At 54.2% G+C, this 13807-nt stretch overlaps 1 protein-coding gene across 1 annotated transcript; it reads right to left on the bottom strand.

Moving 5' to 3' along the window:
• Window positions 1–7491: 7491 nt before the first annotated feature.
• LOC144609526 (serine protease 52-like) lies at window positions 7492–12307 on the bottom strand. The gene is made up of 3 exons (XM_078428023.1): window positions 12062–12307; window positions 8193–8327; window positions 7492–7775 (listed from the first exon to the last, which is right to left on the bottom strand). Exons 1-3 carry the CDS (start codon window positions 12294–12296, stop codon window positions 7771–7773), a joined length of 375 nt encoding a protein of 124 aa, XP_078284149.1. The 5' UTR covers window positions 12297–12307; the 3' UTR covers window positions 7492–7770.
• Window positions 12308–13807: the final 1500 nt, after the last annotated feature.

The raw sequence follows: 13807 nt of genomic DNA, 5'->3' as shown, positions 1-13807 counted from the left end.
TGGCCCCTGGTTCTGGACTCCCCCAACATTGGGAACATGTTTCCTGCCTCTAACATGTCCAACCCCTTAATAATCTTATATTTTTCGATAAGATCTCCTCTTATCCTTCTAAATTCCAGTGTATACAAGCCTAGTCGCTCCAGTCTTTCAACATATGATAGTCCCGCCATTCCGGGAATTAACCTAGTAAACCTACGCTGCACGCCCTAAATAGCAAGAATATCCTTCCTCAAATTTGGAGACCAAAACTGCACACAGTACTCCAGGTGCGGTCTCACTAGGGTCCTGTACAACTGCAGAAGGACCTCTTTGCTCCTATACTCAACTCCTCTTGTTATGAAGGCCAACATTCCATTGGCTTTCTTCACTGCCTGCTGTACCTGCATGCTTCCTTTCAATGCCCTGTACAACTGCAGAAGGACCTCTTTGCTCCCATACTCAACTCCTCTTGTTATGAAGGCCAACACACCCAGATCTCGTTGTACGTCCCCTGTTCCTAACTTGACACCATTCAGATAATAATCTGCCTTGGGTGGGGGGAGAGGGAAATGAGAGATATAGACGGTGATGTGGAGAGAGAGAGAGAGATAAACAAATGAATGAAAGACATGCAAAAAAAAGGAACTGATAAAGGAAACTGGCCATTGTTGGCTGCTTGTTGTCAAGTCAAGTCAATTTTATTTGTATAGCACATTTAAAAACAACCCTCGTTGACCAAAGTGCTGTACATCAGTTCAGGTACTAAGAAACGAACATACAATGGCACACAAACATAACAGCACATACATAAACAGTTCACAGCGCCCCCTCAGAGTAGAAATAGGTTTTGAGCCTGGACTTAAAGGAGTGGATGGAGGGGGCAGTTCTGATGGGGAGAGGGATGCTGTTCCACAGTCTAGGAGCTGCAACCGCAAAAGCGCGGTCACCCCTGAGCTTAAGCCTAGACAGCGGGATAGTCAGTAGCCCCAAGTCGGCCGACCTGAGGGACCTGGAGATAGAGAGGTGGGTTAGAAGATTTTTGATATAGTGGGGGCAAGCCCGTTTAGGGCTTTGTATGTGAATAGGAGGAGCTTGAAGTTGATTCTGTACCGTACTGGGAACCAGTGGAGAGAGGCCAGAATCGGGGTGGTGTGGTCCCTTTTACGGGTACCCGTCAGGAGTCTCGCTGCGGCGTTTTGGACCAATTGCAGGCGGGAGAGGGATGATTGGCTGATCCCAGTGTATAGGGAGTTGCAGTAGTCTAGGCGGGAGGAGATGAATGCGTGGATGATTTTTTCAATGTCGTCAAATTGGAGGAATGGTTTGATTTTAGCTATGGTAGGAAGCTGGCTTTTACCACAGCGTTGACTTGCTTGTCAAACTTTAATGCAGTCAAATATCACGCCAAGGGTTTTGACATGCGGTTTGACTAGGGAGGATAGGCTTCCAAGGCTGCCTGTTATCGTTTCGATGGAGTCGGGGAGGGGGCCGAATAGGATGACCTCAGACTTGCTCTCGTTTAGTTGAAGGAAGTTCAACATTTTATGTCCTCAAGGCAGTGCATGAGGCTGATTAAATCTGACCGGTCGTTGGGTTTCAGGGGGAGATAAAGCTGTGTGTTGTCATCGGCACAGCAGTGGAAAGAAATGCCGTGCCTTTGAATGATTTGGCCGAGGGGGAGAGGCATGTACAGAGAGAAGAGAATGGGGCCTAGGATGGAGCCTTGTGGAACTCCGCAGGAGAGGCTAGCTGGAGCAGAGGAATAACTGCCTATGTTGATGGCGAAACTCCTATTTTCGAGGTAGGAAACGAACCAGCTCAGGGCAGTGCCTTCAACGCCAACCCCGTACTGGACCACCTTATCGAACTGGAAAGTTTCCAGTCACAAAATGCTGGAGTAACTCAGCAGTTCAGGCGGCATCTCGGGAGAGAAGGAATGGGTGACGTTTCGGGTCGAGACCCTTCTTCAGTCTGAAGTCCTAGAAAAGGCAATTCTAAATCAACCACTGCCTCTTGAATGTCACTAAAACTAAGGAGCAGATTGTGGACTTTAGAAGGGCTCAACATCCGAGGACGTACACGCCACTGGAGATAAACGGGTCTACTGTGGATAGGGTGAGCAGCTTTAAATACCTGGGAGTCCACATCACAGGAGATCTGACGTGGACAACACACATTGTCGTACTGGTGGGTAAGGCAAGGCAGTGCCTTTACCACCTCAGACAGCTGGGGAAATTCAGAGTGTCTCTGAGGATCCTTCAGTGCTTCTATTCTGAATGGGTGACGTTTCGGGTCGAGACCCTTCTTCAGACTGAAGAAGGGTCTCGACCCGAAACGTCACCCATTCCTTCTCTCCCGAGATGCTGCCTGACCCGCTGAGTTACTCCAACATTTTGTGTCTATCATCACACACGTCTTGGTATTGGGTTATTATTGACACGTCTGCCACGATGCAGGGAAAATAAGATAGATACAGAAACATAGATAATAGGCACAGGAGGAGGCCATTTAGCCCTTTGAGCCAGCACCGCGATTCATTTGTACCAGCATCTGCAGTTATCTTCTTATAGGAAACTTCCCAGGATGGTATTTTGGTGTCAAGTCAAGTCAAGTTTATTAGTCACATACACATACAAGATGTGCAGTGAAATGAAAGTGGCAATGCCTGCGGATTGTGCACAAAAAAGAATTACAGTTACAGCATATAAATTAAAGTTAATACAGAGAAGACAAAATTTAGTCCCTGGAGTTATGAGAGTCAACAGTCCTGATGGCCTGTGGGAAGAAACTCTGTCTCATCCTCTCCGTTTTCACAGCGTGACAGCGGAGGCGTTTGCCTGACCGTAGCAGCTGGAACAGTCCGTTGCTGGGGTGGTAGGGGTCCCTCATGATGTTGCTGGCTCTGGATCTGCACCTCCTGATGTATAGGTCCTGCAGTGTAGTTCCCATGGTGCGTTCAGCCGAACGCACTACTCTCCCCAGGGCCTTCCTGTCCTGGGCCGAGCTGTTCCCAAACCAGACTGAGATGTTGCCGGACAGGATGCTCTCTACAGCCCCAGAGTAGAAGCACTGAAGGATCCTCAGAGACACTCTGAATTTCCTCAGCTGTCTGAGGTGGTAAAGGCACTGCCTTGCCTTACTCACCAGTACGACAATGTGTGTTGTCCACGTCAGATCCTCTGTGATGTGGACTCCCAGGTATTTAAAGCTGCTCACCCTATCCATAGTAGACCCGTTTATCTCCAGTGGCGTGTACGTCCTCGGATGTTGAGCCCTTCTAAAGTCCACAATCTGCTCCTTAGTTTTAGTGACATTCAAGAGGCAGTGGTTGATTTAGAATTGCATTTCTAGGACTTTTGACAGCAATGGCAGTTTGGAAATGGGTTGCTAAGCAAGGTGGGGTCGAGGTTAGGTTTTACCAGGAGGGGCTGGATCACCCGTGTGCTTGAAGCAGGTTGGAACAGTGCCAGTGGCCGGAGAACTGTTGCTGATAGAGAGAATGTGGGTGGGAACGAGAAGCTGGTGAGACTTGGGTGGGGGAGGGATGGAGAGAGAGGGAATGCCGGGACTACCTGAAGACAGAGAAGTCAATGTTCATACTGCTGGGGGTGTAAGCTGCCCAAGCGAAATATGAGATGCTGTTCCTCCAATTTGTGTTTGGCCTCACTCTGACAATGGAGGAGGCCCAGGACTGAAAAGTCAGTGTGGGAGTGGGAGGGGGAATTAAAGTGCTTGACAACTGGGAGAATAAGGGGTCGGCCATTTAGAACGGAGATGAGGTAAAACTTTTTCAGTCAGAGTCGGAGAGTTGTGAATCTGTGGAATTCTCTGCCTCAGAAGGCAGTGGAGGCCAATTCTTTGAATGCATTCAAGAGAGAGCTGGATAGAGCTCTTAAGAATAGCGGAGTCAGGGGGTATGGGGAGAAGGCAGGAACGGGGTACTGATTGAGAATGATCAGCCGTGATCACATTGAATGGCGGTGCTGGCTCGAAGGGCCGAATGGCCTCCTCCTGCACCTATTGTCTATCAGTTAGGTCCAGGCAGTCTTTTTTGGTAAGCTCTTTTTGGTTAGTTTATAGAGATACAGCACGGCAACAGGCCCTTCAGCCCAGCGAGTGATAGGGTCGTAAGTGATAGCAGGATTAGGCCATTCGGCTCACCAAGTCGACACCGCCATTCAATCATGGCTGATCTGAGGAAGGACATTCTTGCTATTGAGGGAGTTGAGCGTAGGTTCACCAGGTCAAGTCCCGGAATGGCGGGACTGTCGTATGTTGAAAGACTGGAGCGACTGGGTTTGTATACACTGGAATTTAGAAGGATGAGAGAGGATCTTATTGAAACAGAAAATTATTAAGGGGTTGGACACGTTAGAGGCAGGAAACATGTTCCCAATGTTGGGGGGAGTCCAGAACCATGGGCCACACACACAGTTTAAGAGTAAGGGGTCGGCCATTTAGAACGGAGATGAGGAAAAACTTTTTCACTCGAGAGAGTTGTGAATCTGTGGAATTCTCTGCCACAGAGGGCAGTGGAGGCCAATTCACTGGATGGATTTAAGAGAGAGTTAGATAGAGCTCTAGGGGCTAGTGGAATCAAGGGATATGGGGGAGAACGAGAAGCTGGTGCGACTTGGGTGGGGGAGGGATGGAGAGAGAGGGAATGCCGGGGCTACGTGAAGTTAGAGTTTTCCTTGACTGTTAGAGCTCTAGGGGCTAGCGGAATCAAGGGTTATGGGGAGAAGGCAGGGACGGGTTACTGATTGTGGATAATCAGCCATGATCACATTGAATGGCGGTGCTGGCTCAAAGGGCCGAATGTTTCTATGACTCTAGTCCCCGCCTCAACTACCTCCTCTGGCGAAGATAGACTCAAAATCGTCCGGCGAATGGCCGACTCCTGCACCTATTTTGTGTGTAACACATATCATATCATATCATATAGATACAGCCGGAAACAGGCCTTTTCGGCCCTCCAAGTCCGCGCCGCCCAGCGATCCCCGCACATTAACACTATCCTACACCCACTAGGGACAATTTTTACATTTACCCAGCCAATTAACCTACATACCTGTACGTCTTTGGAGTGTGGGAGGAAACCGAAGATCTCGGAGAAAACCCACGCAGGTCACGGGGAGAACGTAGTGCTGTCCTTCCCCTGTGAGTGTGTGTGGAGCTTCACTCCGAGTCTTAACCCTGTCCTGCCCAAAGATACTAGAGGAGCAAGATGGACCACTCCCTCGAAATCGCCTGTACTGAAGTGCGCTACGCAAAGGAGCGTACCGTCCGCCATTTTAGTAAGCAAAACCCGCCGTTCGTTCTGCCTCTCGCAGTGTAATCAGTGTCGTGGGGGAACAGTATGTGTGATGACACCATTACAATGCAGAATATCTATCAACTCACAGATTTGTGTTATTTTTCGTTTTAAATGTTTCTGCCAGTTTCCGCCTACTAAAACAGCCTCTTGCACTGCCTTGAGGACATAAAATGTTGGATGGCACAGAACTTCCTCCAATTAAACGAGAGCAAGTCTGAGGTCATCCTATTCGGCCCCCCCCCCCCCCCGACTCCATCAAATTGATAACAGGCAGTCTTGGAAGCCTATCCTCCCTAGTCAAACCGCATGTCAAAAACCTCGGCGTGATATTTGACTGCATTAAAGTTTGACAAGCAAGTCAACGCTGTGGTAAAAGCCAGCTTCTTCCAACTTCGTACCATAGCTATAATCAAACCTTTCCTCCAATTCGACGACACTGAAAAAATCATTCACGCTTTCATTTCCTCCCGCCTAGACTACTGCAACTCCCTATACACTGGGATCAGCCAATCTTCCCTGTCCCGCCTGCAACTGGTCCAAAACGCCGCAGCGAGACTCCTGACGGGTACCCGTAAAAGGGACCACATCACCCCGATTCTGGCCTCTCTCCACTGGCTCCCTGTACGGTACAGAATCAACTTCAAGCTCCTCCTATTCACGTATAAAGCCCTAAATGGACATTCCCTCCCCCTACATCAAAAATCTTCTAACCCCCCTCTCTAACTCCAGGTCCCTCAGGCCGGCCGACTTGGGGCTACTCACTATCCCACGGTCTAGGCTTAAGCTCAGGGGTGACCGCGCTTTTACGGTTGCAGCTCCTAGACTGTGGAACAGCATCCCTCTCCCCATCAGAACTGCCCCCTCCATCCACTCCTTTAAGTCCAGGCTCAAAACCTATTTCTACTCCCTAGCGTTTGAGGCCCTCTGAGGGGGTGCTGTGAACTGTTTATGTATGTGCTGTTATGTTTGCGTGCTACTGTATGTTTCATTTTTTTCCTTAGTACCTAATCAGATGTACAGCACTTTGGTCAACGTGGGATGTGTTTAAATGTGCTATACAAATAAAATTGACTTGACTTGACTTAAAATGGCGCCGTGACGCACTAGGGTTTTTAGGGTCGAGTGGTCTATCTTGCTCCTCTAGTATCTTTGGTCCTGTCCCTGCTCTGGGTGTGAGTGAGTGTGACGTGATGGTGTGGCAGGAGCTTCACTCTGTGTGTTAACCCTGTCCTGCCCCTGCCTGTGTGTGTGTGTGTGTGTATGTGCGTGCGTGCATGTGTGCGTGTGTATATGTGCGTGCGTGCGTGTGTGTGTGTGTGTATATGTGTGTATGTATGTGTGTGTGGTTGTGTGTGTATATGTGTGTGCGTGCGTGTATCTGCGTGTGTATGCGTGCGTGCTTGTGTATATATGTGTATGCGTGTGTGTGTATATGTGCGTGCGTGTGTGTGGTGTGTGTGTGTGTATATGTGTGTATGTATGTGTGTGTGGTGTGTGTGTGTATGTGTGTGTGCGTATCTGCGTGTGTGCGTGCGTATATATGTGTATGCGTGTGTGTGTGCGTATCTGTGTGTGTGTATTGTATGTGTGCATGCTTGTGTGTATATATGTGTATGCGTGCGTGCGCGTGTGTGTGTATCTGTGCGTGTGTATGCGTGCGTGCTTGTGTATATATGTGTATGCGTGCCTGTGTGTGTATATGTGCGTGCGTGCGTATATGTGCGTGCGTGTGTATATGTGTGTATATGTGTGTGTGGTGTGTGTGGTGTGTGTGTATATGTTGTGTGCGTGCGTGCTGGCGTGTGTGTGTGTATCTGTGCGTGTGTATGCGTGCGTGCTTGTGTGTATATATGTGTATGCGTGCGTGTGTGTGTATATGTGCGTGCGTGTGTGTGTATCGGTGCGTGTGTATGCGTGCGTGCTTGTGTGTATATGTGTATGCGTGCGTGTGTGTGTGTATATGTGCGTGTGTATGCGTGCGTGCTTGTGTGTATATATGTGTATGCGTGCGTGCGTGGCGTGCGTGTATATTTGCGTGCGTGCGTACCCCTGTTCAGCACAGAAGGGGGAGTCGACGTCAGACTGGTCACCATTACTAAAGTTTATTTATTGACCGTGTCGACCAGCATGCTCCAGGCCAGGGCCGCCGTGGCCAGGAGGGCTCGCACTGCGGGGCCGCCCCCCCGAACCGGGTGGACAGTTCGGCCGCGCTCTCGTTCATCTGCCTCCCGAAGATGGCCGGTCAGCTCGTGCTCCTCGGCGGCGGACAGCCCCGCCGGGTCGCGTTGCCCCTCCTGGGGGCGTAGGGCTTGCCCGCCCCGGCGGTGGTGGTCTTGATCCATTCCACATACATGGGCAGCAGCGTGTAGACGCCGGGGCTCTTGGACTGCCCACAGCCGTTGCCCCAGCTGACGATCCCAAGCTGTACCCACTGCTCCGAGTCCGGCCCCTGGCACATCAGTGGACCCCCGCTGTCACCCTGCGGAGGAAGCCATCGCCGCCACGGCCGTTAGCAGACCGCAATGATACCATGTACTGCACGATCATCACACGACACAATATACTGCACAATACGGTAATGATATACTATGTGATATACTGTACGATAAGATAATGATATACTATACGATATTGCTGTACGATACCCCACCCCCTCTCTCCCCTCCTCCTCTCCCCCTCCTCTCCCCCCCACCCCTCCCCCTCTCCCCCAAACCCCCTCTCTCCCCCAACCCCCCTCTCCCCCCAACCCCCCCCCTCTCCCCCCCTCCCTCTCTCCCCTCCTCTCTCCCCCACCCCCCTCTCTCCCCCCACCCCCCCCCTCTCTCTCCCCCCACCCCCCTCCCCCCACCCCCCCCCTCTCTCGTCCCACCCCCCTCTCTCCCCCACCCATCGTCACCTGGCAGGCGTCTCTCCCCCCTTCCTCGAAGCCGGCGCACAGCATCTTCCCGGTGATGGCCGGCATCCATCTTTGGCACCGCTCCGCAGTCAATCAGCTTCACCTCCACCTCCTGCAGCATCGACGGCCGCTTCTCTGCCGGGCGAGAGACAGAGATACCGAACATGGATACGTGGAGGCCACACCATGCCCCACCCAGCCCCGCCCAGCCCCGCCACGCCCAGCCACATCCCGCCACAACCAGGCCCCAGCCCCGCCCAGCCCCGACCAGGCACGCCCCGCCCCGACCAGCCACGCCACGCCCAGCCCCACCACGTCCAGCCCCGCCACCCGCCACGCCCCGACCAGCCACGCCCCGCCACGCCCAGCCACGCCCCAGCGCATATGATAATGATACGTCACCTCAACATCCCCCTCTCCCCCTCACCTCTCCCCCCCACCCTGACCCCCCTCAACCCCTCCCTGACCCCCGACTCCCCCCGACCCGTCCGTTACCTGGCAGGCATCTCTCCCCCCTCACCCCCCCCCCCACCCAGCCCCCGCGGCACGCGCCACGCCCCGCCCACCCCACGCCACGCCCCTGCCACGCCCAGTCACGCCCCGCCCACCCACGCCACTGCCACGCCCCCGCCCAGCCCCGCGCGCACACCAGGGGACGGATTACAATCGTGACCGGGGGGCCAACTGACCTACAAATCCCGTGCGTCTTTGGAGCGCGGGAGGAAACCCCGGAGCGCCCGGAGAAAACCCCAGGGCGGGAGAGCGCGCGGACTCTGTACGGGCAGCGCCCACGGTCGGGATCGAACACGGGTCTCCGGCGCCGGGAGGCGGTATCTCTACCCGCCGCCCCAACCGTGACCGCCAGCTGGGGTGGGTCGTGTGGGCGTGGGTGTGAACGGGCACACGAGTGTGTGCGAGTGTGGAACACCACGGGGTTTAGAGGGACAGTAGACCAGGTGGGCAAGGTGGGCCCAAACCTCTCCTGCATTGGTGGGGCACCTTCCCCCCTCCCTCCTCCTCCCCCCTGCTTCTCCTACCCCACTCCTCTCCCTCCCCCTCCTCCCTCCCTCCCCCTCCTCCCTCCCTCCCCCATTCCCCCTCCCTTCTCCACTCCCTCCCCCCCTGCTTCTCCTACCCCACTCCTCTCCCTCCCCCCCACGTCCCCTTCCCTCCAATGTTGGGGGAGTCCTGAACAAGGGGCCACAGTTTGAGAATAAGGGGTAGGCCATTTAGAACGGAGATGAGGAAGAACTTTTTCAGTCAGAGAGTGGTGAAGGTTTGGAATTCTCTGCCTCAGAAGGCAGTGGAGGCCAGTTCGTTGGATGCTTTCAAGAGAGAGCTGGATAGAGCTCTTAAGGATAGCGGAGTGAGGGGGTATGGGGAGAAGGGCAGGGAACGGGGTACTGATTGAGAGTGATCAGCCATGATCACATTGAATGGCGGTGCGTACAGGCTCGAAGGGCTGAATGGCCTCCTCCTGCACCTATTGTCTATTGTCTATTGTCTATTGTCCCTCCCACCCCCCCCGCCCCCTCCCTCCCTCCCCCATTCCCCCTCCCTTCTCCCCCTCCCTTCCCCCCTCCCTCCTCCACTCCCTCCCCCCCCTGCTTCTCCTACCCCACTCCTCTCCCTCCCCCCACTCCCCTTCCCTCCCCCTCCACCCTCCCTCCATCTCCCCTTCCCTCCCCCTCCTCCACCCCCTCCTCCCCCCTGCTTCTCCTACCCCATTCCTCTCCCTCCCCCCTCCTCCCCCCCTCCTCCCTCCCTCCCCCCTCCCTCCCCCCCTCCTCCCTCCCCCCTCCCCCCCCTCCCTCCCCCATTCCCCCTCCCTCCATCTCCCCTTCCCCCCTCCCTCCCCTCCTCCACCCCCCCTCCCTCCCTCCACCCCCCCTCCCTTCTCTCCACCCCCCTCCCTCCCCTCCTCCACCCCCTCCCTCCCCCTCCTCCACCCCCCTCCCCTCCCCTCCTCCACCCCCCCTCCCTCCCCCTCTCCAACCCCCTCCCTCCCCCTCCTCCACCCCCTCCCACGCCCTCCCCCATTTCCCCTCCCCTCCATCTCCCCTTCCCTCCATCTCCCCTTCCCTCCCTCCCTCCCCCTCCTCCACCCCCTCCCTCCCCTCCTCCACCCCCCTCCCTCCCCCATTCCCCCCTCCCTCCATCTTCCCTCCCTCCCTCCCCTCCTCCACCCTCCTCCCCTCCCCTCCTCCATCCCCCCTCCCCTCCCCTCCTCCACCCCCTCCCTCCCTCCCCCATTCCCCCTCCCTCCATCTCCCCTTCCCTCCTCCTCCCTCCCTCCCCCTCCCTCCCTCCCTCCTCCACCCCCCTCCCTCCCCTCCTCCACCCCCCTCCCTCTCCCCTCCTCCACCCCCCCTCCCTCCCCTCCTCCCACCCCCTCCCTCCCCTCCTCCACCCCCCCTCCCTCCCCCATTCCCCCTCCCTCCATCTCCCCTCCACCCCCCTCCCTCCCCCTCCTCCACCCCCCTCCCTCGCCATTTCCCGTCCCTCCTCTCCTCCCCCTCCTCCTGCACCTATTTTCTACGTTTCTGTGTAACTCCAAATGTTTACAAAAAAAGGCATAAAGACACAACAAAAAAAAACACAGAGTGCTGGAGTAACTCAGCGGGTCAGGCAGCATCTGTGGAGAACATGGATAGGTGACGTTTCACAGAGTGCTGGAGTAACTCAGCGGGTCAGGCAGCATCTGTGGGAGAGAAGGAATTGGTGACGTTTCTGGGTCGAGACCCTTCTTCAAAACTGAAGAAGGGTCTCCACCCAGAACCAGGGGCCACACACACACAGTCTAAGAATAAATGGGAGGCCGTTTAAAACTGAGGTGAGAAGGAACTTTTTCACCCAGAGAGTTGTGAATGTGTGGAATTCTCTGCCACAGAGGGCAGTGGAGGCCAAATCACTGGATGGATTTTAAGAGAGAGTTAGATAGAGCTCTAGGGGCTAGTGGAATCAAGGGATATGGGGAGAAGGCAGGCACGGGTTACTGATTGTGGACGATCAGCCGTGATCCACAATGAATGGCAGTGCTTGCTCGAAGGGCCGAATGGCCTCCTCCTGCACCTATTGTCTATGCTTCTGTGTGAGAAGAGTCTCCCAGCCCAGAAACGTCACCCGTTCCTTCTCTCCTGGAGACGCTGCCTGTCCCGCTAAGTTACTCCAGCATTGTGTGCCTTCGGTTTAGAAACATAGACATAGAAAATAGGTGCAGGAGTAGGCCATTCGGCCCTTCGAGCCTGTACGCACCGCCATGCAATGTGATCATGGCTGATCATCCAACTCAGTATCCCGTACCTGCCTTCTCTCCATACCCCCTGATCCCTTTAGCCACAAGGGCCACATCTAACTCCCTCTTAAATATAGCCAATGAACTGGCCTCAACTACCTTCTGTGGCAGAGAATTTCCACAGATTCACCACTCTCTGTGTGAAAAACAAACTTTCTCATCTCGGTCCTAAAAGACTTCCCCCTTATCCTTAAACTGTGACCCCTTGTTCTGGACTTCCCCAACATCGGGAACAATCTTCCCGCATCTAGCCCGTCCAACCCCTAAGAATTTTGTAAGTTTCTATAAGATCCCCCCTCAGTCTTCTAAATTCCAGCGAGTACAAGCCGAGTCTATCCAGTCTTTCTTCATATGAAAGTCCTGCCATCCCAGGGATCAATCTGGTGAACCTTCTCTGTGCTCCCTCTATGGCAAGAATGTCTTTCCTCAGATTAGGAGACCAAAACTGTACGCAATACTCCAGGTGCGGCCTCACCAAGGCCCTGTACAACTGCAGCAGAACCTCCCTGCTCCTATACTCAAATCCCCTAGGTGTGGGGTTCCTTCGCGCACGGTTCGGACCGGGGATGCTCACCGTTCCTGGTGACCCCCCAGCCGATGACGTAGCAGGGCGCCCAGGAGCGGATGTCCGCCAGCGTGTCGGCCGCCAGCCACACGGGCTCCAGGTTGTCGCCGAACCTGATGCGCGGCTTCACCAGCAGCAAGGCCACGTCGTCCTCGAAGGTGGTCTTGTTGAAGTTCGGGTGGGGCCACACGTCCGACACTCTGTGCCTCTCGCCGTCGTTATGCCTGAGGTTGATGGTCCCCATCTCCACAGAGAGGCTGCTTGCACTGTTGGTGGAGGGATCAGATATCACACTCGCACACTCACACACACACGCACTCTCATATTGATGTACGCACACACTTACACACTCGCACCCATATTCACACTCATATTCACGCACGCACGCACACACACACATTCACACGCACTCTCATATTCACGTACGCACACACTTACACACTCGCACCCATATTCACACTCATATTCACGCACGCACACACACACACACACATACATGCTTGCACCCACATTCACCCACACTCTTATTCACGTACGCAAGCACGCGCACCCACACACACACGCACGACCCACATTCACACTCATACGCTCATATTATAGAAAATAGACAATAGGTGCAGGAGGAGGCCATTCCGGCCCTTCGAGCCAGCACCGCCCCATTCAACGGCGATCATGGCTGATCATCCACAATCAGTACCCCCGTTCCTGCCTTCTCCCCCATACCCCCTCACTCCGCTATCCTTAAGAGCTCTATCCAGCTCTCTCTTGAAAGCATCCAACGAACTGGCCTCCACTGCCTTCTGAGGCAGAGAATTCCACACCTTCACCACTCTCTGACTGAAAAAGTTCTTCCTCATCTCCGTTCTAAATGGCCTACCCCTTATTCTTAAACTGTGGCCCCTTGTTCTGGACTCCCCCAACATTGGGAACATGTTTCCTGCCTCTAATGTGTCCAATCCCTTAATAATCCTATACGTTTCAATAAGATCCCCTCTCATCCTTCTAAATCCCAGTGTATACAAGCCTAGCCACTCCAGTCTTTCGACATATTGACAGTCCCGCCATTCCGGGGAATTAACCTGGTGAACCTACGCTGCACGCCCTCAATAGCAAGAATATCCTTCCTCAAATTTGGAGACCAAAACTGCACACAGTCCTCCAGGCATATTCACGTACACATGCGGTCGGTGGACAGATCATACACACACACAATCACACACACGTGCTTGCACCCACATTCGCACACACTCATATTCACGTACGCACGCACGCACAATCATACACCACAAGCGTGCTTGCACCCACATTCACACGCACTCTCATATTCACGTACGCACGCACGCACGCACTCAAACACACACATACACATGCTTGCATTCACACTCGCACACTCATATTCACACACACACACGTATGCACACACACACATGTTCGCACTCACATTCACACTCATATTCACACACACACACACACACGTTCGCATCCACATTCACACTCTCATATTCACGCACGCACGCTCACCCACATTCACACACTCACTCTCATATTCACACACGCTCGCACCCACATTCACACGCAGTCTCATATTCACGTACGCAAGCACGCGCACACACACCACACACACACACTCGCACCCACATTCACACTCGCACACTCATGTTCACACACGCATGCACACACACAAACACATTCACACGCACTCATATTCACGCACGCACGCACACACATAGACACTCGCACCCACATTCACACTCG

This window comes from Rhinoraja longicauda, chromosome 34 (assembly GCF_053455715.1).
Source record: "Rhinoraja longicauda isolate Sanriku21f chromosome 34, sRhiLon1.1, whole genome shotgun sequence".
Classification (NCBI taxonomy): domain Eukaryota; kingdom Metazoa; phylum Chordata; class Chondrichthyes; order Rajiformes; family Arhynchobatidae; genus Rhinoraja; species Rhinoraja longicauda.
The sequence above is the reverse complement of the archived record's forward strand: the minus strand, read 5'-3'. Positions and strand labels throughout refer to the sequence as shown.